Raw genomic sequence first — 7,500 nt, 5'->3', positions numbered from 1 at the left:
GGTGAGTCGTGAATGATGTGACAGATGTTCTGATTTCTGTCTCAGACGTCCTGTTTCTCATACACATTTAACCTGTTTATCAGAGAGCGATTAGTGAGAACAGTGTATAACCTTCAGGGTCAGAGAGAAGGAATCAACAAGAGAGAGAGACAGAGAGAGAGAGGGACAGAGAGAGGGAGAGAGAGAGAGAGAGAGAGACAGAGAGAGAGAGGGACAGAGAGAGAGAGAGACAGAGAGAGAGAGGGACAGAGAGAGACAGAGAGAGACAGAGAGAGATAGAGAGAGAGAGAGAGAAACAGAGACAGACAAACAGAAATCTTAGAATTTTTTTTTCTGTGTTGTGGAATTCAGCTTCCATCCTCCACAGACATGCTGCTGCACGGCTGGGACACACACACACACACACACACACACACACACACACACACACAGCGTATATAGCAGTGATGGTCTGTATCACGTTACCCTCTCACCTTTGACCCAAATCTCCAATCTGAGGATTTCCAAAGAAATTATTTAAACACTGACTGATTGATTTTAGTGTTTATCGCTCTCTCTCTCTCTCTCTCTCTCTCTCTCTCTCTGTCTTTGACACACACACACACACACACACACACACACACACACACACTACTTTTAGCAGAAAACACTGTTCACATTTCATGATCCTCAGAGGAAACACTTGTCCCCAGGACATTTTTTTTTTTTATTCACACTGATATCTGATGCTTAGCATATGAAACAAAAAACACAATTGCAAACTCACTCTAGTCTGTGCATCTAGTGACAAAAGTGGAGCAAAGATATTTAGTATCTCAGAGTGTGTGTGTGTGTTTGTGTGTGTGTGTGTGTGTGTGTGTGTGTGTGTGTGTGTGTGTGTGTGTGCGCGCGCGCTTACCTAGAGAAAACTTGAAATCACACGGGTGTGTCCGATTTCCCTTCGGCACACTCAGACAAAGGCAACAGGAAAAACGACACACACACACACACACAAACCTGGACGACCCTAACACACTAATTAAGGGCTTTATACAGTGTGTGATGAAGTTCAGTGATATACGTATTGTGTCTTAAAATAATATCATTGTTCTATATAAAATTGTAATTGTTACAGTTTTAAGGAATAACACACTTGGGGATGTGCTGCTACAGGAAACGAATCAACTTTCCTGTGTGATGAAGCGGAGTTACTGTTACCACCCTGAAGCGGATCATTTTCCGCACGTCCCCAAGTGTTTTATTCCTCTTACACCACAGTAATTTACCATCGATTACAATATTTTATTTATGAAGGTTTATGTTTATAAAATCAGACGCAGTTTAAACACCTCCACTTCAGAAAACAGCCCAGACGTTCACTACATATGGACGTCATCCTTCTAACCAATAAAGCGAAGAGGTGTGTGTGTGTGTGTGTGTGTTTTAGTGTGTAGTGATCCATGAAATGTTTATAGTAGAAACAAGGCCTTGTGGGAAATTCTAATTATTACATCACTGTTAATTAGCATTAATATCCACTCTGTTGTGTGTGTGCTTTATATTGATTGACAGGGTAGAGGGGTGCCAATACTTTGTGCAGTGTGACAGATGGACTACGGTCTGTAATTATACGCATACGGAGTGACCTTTATGTCGGTGGAGCTGATTTTATTTCATTTATACTTCAAAATATCGCTTATTCAATTTCAGTTTTTTTACATTTATTCTGAAAATATTGTATATTAATTATAATATAAAATATATATCTAAAAAAATAGAAATTTATCTTAAAATAATTCCACAGATATCAAAGGAAGTGAAAAGAAGTGTTTGGGGCCGTAGACGTAGTTTTGTAGCTCGATTTATTTTCTGGGTTCGCAGTAACACGGCGTTCCTCAGGGCTCCGTGCTGGGAACGCTGTAGCTGTGGAATTTTATAGGATTTTGTTTGAAATATAAAGATTTGTAACTTTATTTGTGCTTGAAATGTGATGATGGCAGATATCATAAACCTGAAATAGTGTAGAATTAGCGTTACGCCGTGTCCGTGTGGGTCGTGATGTCAGAGTGATAATTTCATCATTTTAAACAAAAAAATATTCAGAGAAAATTTTAGAAAATTGTTAAAATTTAAAAATTGTTTTGATAAAAGGGAAATATTTTTTACGGTATATTGTCATACAGATGTATCGTCACACACCCAGTAAAAAAAAAAAGAGTAAATGTATACAAAATATAGTAGTGTATAAAAGAATATTTCATTAAAAAAATGATGAAAACTGCTAGAAATTAAAATATTACTATATAACTGTAAATATTTTATTCAGAATCTCTAAGTGCTCATGTTTTTTGTTTTGTATGTTTGTGTGTGTGTTACACATTACTTTTATTATTATTATTATTATTATTATTTTATTTTGTAAGCAAATATTATAAGCTTACATATTTAATAAATTGCACAAATTGTGAGGTTGTAGCTGTTTGTGTAAAATTTATGACAATGTTTATGTTAATATGTAAATTACAGCATTTGCATAAAACAAGAGAGAATTTTTTTTTTAAGTGAATAAAAGTGTTTATTAATAATAAAATTAGTAACTGTTTGTGAAACAGTGTGTGTGTGATAGGTGTGTGTGTGTGTGTGTTCGGCGTGTGTGTTAGGTGTGTGTGTGTGTTTTAGGTGTGTGTGTGTTAGGTGTGTGATAGGTGTATGTGTGTGTGTTCGGCGTGTGTGTGTGTGTGTGTTAGGTGTATGTAGGTGTGTGTGTGTGTGTGTGTTAGGTGTATGTAGGTGTGTGTGTGTGTGTGTGTGTGTTAGGTGTATGTAGGTGTGTGTGTGTGTGTGTTAGGTGTATGTAGCTGTGTGTGTGTGTGTGTGTGTGTTTTAAGTGTGTGTGTGTTAGGGGTGTGTGTGTGTGTGTGTGTGTGTGTGTGTGTGTTAGGTGTATGTAGGTGTGTGTGTGTGTGTGTGTGTGTGTGTGTTAGGTGTATTTAGGTGTGTGTGTGTGTTAGGTGTATGTAGGTGTGTGTGTGTGTGTTAGGTGTATGTAGCTGTGTGTGTGTGTGTGTGTGTGTGTGTGTTAGGTGTATGTAGGTGTGTGTGTGTGTGTGTGTGTGTTAGGTGTATGTAGGTGTGTGTACTGAAAATATGTTACACTGATGTTTAATGTTGTTGGAATGTGAAATCATTAAAATGTTCGGGTGATTAACTTGGGATGTGTGTGTTAGGTGTGTGTTAGGTGTGTGTTAGGTGTGTGTGTGTGTGTGTGTGTGTGTGAGAGAGAGAGAACTCATATCTACTGTCACCTTGGGAACTGTAAGTGTGTGTGTGTGTTTTCAGCTCCTTCAGATAAAGCTGTGAGACTCGCAGGAGACGTTCTAATCGGTGGAAAACAAGAGTGCCTGTGTGTGTGTGTGTGTTTGAGAGTGTGTGTGTGTTTGAGAGTGTGTGTGTGTTTGAGAGTGTGTGTGTGTGTGTGTGTGTGTGTGTGTGGAGCCACGATGTGTTGGTACACACCAACAGCAGTAATTTGAAAATGTGGTGTTTAGTTGCTGCAATTATCAGCGGCGCAACACTGTAATTTAGCCACAGCTAACCTGAAGTGTGTGTGTGTGTGTTAGGAGTGTGTGTGTGTGTGTGTGTGTAGTTGAAAAAAAACGTAATGTAATGTAACATATTTAATAGCTAACTATAACATACATGCTAGTTAATAGGGTAATTAGCAGTTAGCATATGAGATTAGCATGACACAGTTAGGCAATTAGCAGCTAACACGCAACGCAGAGACGCTAACGTGTGATTTGGGACATCAGCTTTGAACTGCTGTAGCCTGTTTAGCTAATAGCCTGCATGCTAATGTGGTAATTAGCAGTTAGCATGTGACACAGCACTCTTCAACCCCCATCAGGAAGCCATGTCGGATCAGATTGGATCGGTTCTATGGGTTCTAGAGGTTTCCTAACACACTGATGTTCCAGAAAGATCACTAACTTGAGTGTCTGTTTTGGTTGGTTTCCATGGTGATGGAGTGAGTCAGGGTGGTGTAATCTGATTGGTCAGTGTGAATAGAAGGGTTCATCTTCCATGCTTTTATTTTTATTTTCAACTTTTTTTGCTTCAGAATTTATTTATCTTCATAATCATGTGTTTGTTGCTAGCTAAAAACTGACTTGCTAAAATTAATTTTAATAATTAAAAAAAAACAAAAAAAAAAAACATTCTTCTTTGTGTTCTCTGAGATGCTAACTACTGATGCTAGCTTTTTTAATTTTTTTTATCAAATTTGAATATTAAACAAACTAAAATTTAATTCGGGTCCTGTGTCAATCAATAATGACTGTGTGTTTTTGTACATTTTTTTAAAACTCTCTTTTAATTCACCACATGCTTTTCTTTAAATTTAGGTCAGTGGAATGCTAACTGATGCTAGCTTGATCCTTAAAGCTTTGATACAGTTCAGTAAGATGCTAATTAGCATCATTTCAGTGGAACTGAATCAAACTTAAATTCCTTTCAACTTCTAAGTACTAATTCATTTAGGTGGGATGCTAACTGAAGCTAATTTTCTTTTTCTTTTTGTTTGTAACTTCCTACCTTTTTTTTCACCTCAGATCTTTAATGGGAGGCTTCAGTTAGCATCAGTTAGCATCAGTTAGCATCCAACATAGAGACTGAACACCTACAATCTCACCAAAGTGAAACGACGATGAGTCGGCTAAAATCCAGACGCCGCTCATCGTTAGCGAGATGATAAAAGATGTAATAATTAGTTAATGAGCTAAAGAGCAGGGAAAGTGTGCGATTGTTGCTGTGGTGTCGATCTCGTTCGTGTCGATGCGTTACCTCGCTAACGTCACTGAAACACTTTCACTCCACAAACTTTTGTTCTTCACCTCTGATTGTGTTCATGCTAGCTAGCACGCTAATTAAGTTAGCTTGTGTATTTTGTACTGGAAGTTTCTGGAACCGAAGGCGTAACTCACAATACAGCACTGTTCCATGTCTTTTTGTTGTCTCCTCTAATTTATTGTGTGTGTGTGTGTGTGTGTGTGTTTAAGACCTACTTTCTAACACACACACACACACACACACACACACTCACACACACACTCACACACGTCCGGGAAATACAGGAGTTTTTTGCACTGAGGTGATATCACTGACTGAGAGTACATAATAACCTGTGTGTGTGTGTGTGTGTGTGTGATCAGAACCAGGAGTGCTCTCTCAGGTTTACACTCTTTTGTGGTGTACCATAGTCACTGTGTGTGTGTGTGTGTGTGTGTGTGTGTGTGTGTTTTGATAGCTTTTTAATCCTGCCTGAGCTTGGTACCTTTCCACACCCTTTTCCCAAACAATTACACTCTCTCTCTCTCTCTCTCTCTCTCTCTCTCTCTTTCTTCCATTCTTTCTGTCTGTCTCTCTATCTGTTTCTCTTTGGGTCTTTCTCCCTGACCCTCTCTACTTCTCTTTCTTTCTCTATCTCTTCTTCTGTTTGTCTATCTGTCTGTCTGCCTCTCTCTCTCTCTCTCTCTTTCTTTCTTCCATTCTTTCTGTCTCTCTATCTATCTGTTTCTCTTTTGCTCTCTCTCTCTCTTTCTCTCTCTGTCTCTTTCTCTTTCTATCTGTCTGTCTCTATCTATCTATTTCTCTTTTGCTCTCTCTTTCTCTCTCTGTTCTTCTTTCTGTTTGTCTCTCTATCTATCTATCTATCTCTTTCTCTCTCTCTCTCTCTCTCTCTCTCTCTCTCTCTCTCTCTCTCTGTGTCTTTAAGAATATTAACCTAATGCATGAGAATGTGTCAGGGCATGCTAATGTCTGTTTATTAACTGTGTGTGTGAGTTTGTGTGAGTGTGTGTGTGTGTGAGTGTGTGTGTGTGTGAGTGTGTGTGAGTGTGTGTGAGTGTGTGTGTGTGTGTGTGTGTGTGTGTGTGTGTGAGTGTGTGTGTGTGTGTGTGTCTGTGGAGTAAAGGGTGGAGTGTGTGACTGTGTGCTTAGGAATGAAGGGAGAGGCTCCGTGCAGCTGCATGTCCTAAATAACATTGTGTTAAAATGGTACAGTAGATCCTCCGCAGGTAACCGTGGCACTGCTGCATACTTCACACACACACACACACACACACACACACACACACACACACACACACACCCACACACACACACACACACACACACACAGAGTTTGGTTTGCGGTTCGGGACGCAGCCACAGGGAGCAGCCGTCTCTCATGCTAACTGTGAAAGCTTTGTTGTGGCCGCTGAACGCTTGACAACCCAGCAAACACCACCCTGTAAACGAGCTGTTACTATAGCAACGATAATGAGCGCGTTAACGTAAACCTGTGATTTGCAGCTGCGCTACTGCTGTTGTAGATAATTAATCAACTCCTTCTGACCAATCAGAATCCAGAACTCAACAGCGCTGAGGTCTATCTTATTGTTAATGCCTGGATGTGTAGAATAATCGTTGCTAATTGTTTATTCTCCTCCACCAGGTGGCGTAATGTCGAGTGGGCGTGAGTCAGTGGGCGATTTGATTCCCCAGGATGTGCTGGAGGTTTTTGCCCATGAGCGACAGAGTAGGCGGGGCAAAAGATCCCGGAGGAGGAACACCATTGGCCGAGCGTTCAGCTGGTTAAAGGGCCGGCGCAGAAAAACTCTCCGTCCAAACAAAGACATAAACATCAACCTGCTCACACCTGGATTACCTGTGCCAATCCCACTGCCTTCAACCAACACAGGTAAAACTGAACACCTGTACTTTACACCCGTGCATAACGCACCAAACATGGGTCAACCACATCACCTGTACTTCACTGGTACTTAACCCTGAAAGACCTCATGTGCTTTTTGCACCTGAACACAGGTAAACGTCTGTATGCAGGTAATCCCCAACACTTAGTTTGCTTAATGCACGTAAGCATAAATACCTACACTAACCACAAATAAATGTACCTGTTCAAATACCTCTCACTCCACCCAAATGTAAATACCTTTGCCTACACCCAACACAGGTTAATGCCAACATCAGTTACATACCTGACACAGGTATATTTGTGTTAATTACCTTTACCATTCTGATGGGATTCAGCTTCACCTGCAAGTTGTTTGGTGTCAAAATCTTCAACCATATTACTAAACATAAACGTGAAATGTAACGTTAGCTTTATTAGGTGTGTGGAGATGGAATTTACCTGTGTTAGGTATGTGGAGGTGGAGTTTACCTGTGTTAGGTATGTGTAGATGTGGAGTTTACCTGTATTAGGTGTGCAGGAGGAGTTTACCTGTGTTAGGTGTGTGTGGAGGTGGAGTTTACCTGCATTCGGTGTGTGTAGATGTGAAGTTTACCTTTTTGTGTGTGTGGAGATGGAGTTTACCTGTATTGTGTGTGTAGAGGTGGAGTTAACCTGTGTTAGGTGTGTGGAGGTGGAGGTTACCTGTGTGACCTGTGTGTGGAGGTGGAGGTTACCTGTATTACCTGTGTTAGCTGTGTGGAGGTGGAGTTTACCTGTATTGTGTGTGT

At 40.3% G+C, this 7,500-nt stretch overlaps 1 protein-coding gene across 2 annotated transcripts in view; it reads left to right on the top strand.

Moving 5' to 3' along the window:
- The window catches only part of si:dkey-157l19.2 (uncharacterized protein KIAA1522), a 33,088-nt gene that overhangs the window by 7,894 nt on the left and 17,694 nt on the right, over window positions 1-7,500 (top strand). For both annotated transcript variants that reach the window (XM_026939301.3, XM_026939302.3), the window contains exon 2: window positions 6,473-6,718. In XM_026939301.3, the coding sequence (XP_026795102.2) occupies window positions 6,481-6,718 (238 nt within the window). In that variant the 5' untranslated portion in view covers window positions 6,473-6,480. The remainder of the gene's footprint in view (window positions 1-6,472; window positions 6,719-7,500) is intronic.

Source organism: Pangasianodon hypophthalmus, chromosome 3, assembly GCF_027358585.1.
Source record: "Pangasianodon hypophthalmus isolate fPanHyp1 chromosome 3, fPanHyp1.pri, whole genome shotgun sequence".
Taxonomy (NCBI): Eukaryota; Metazoa; Chordata; class Actinopteri; order Siluriformes; family Pangasiidae; genus Pangasianodon; species Pangasianodon hypophthalmus.
This window is presented reverse-complemented; position numbering and strand designations above follow the sequence as displayed.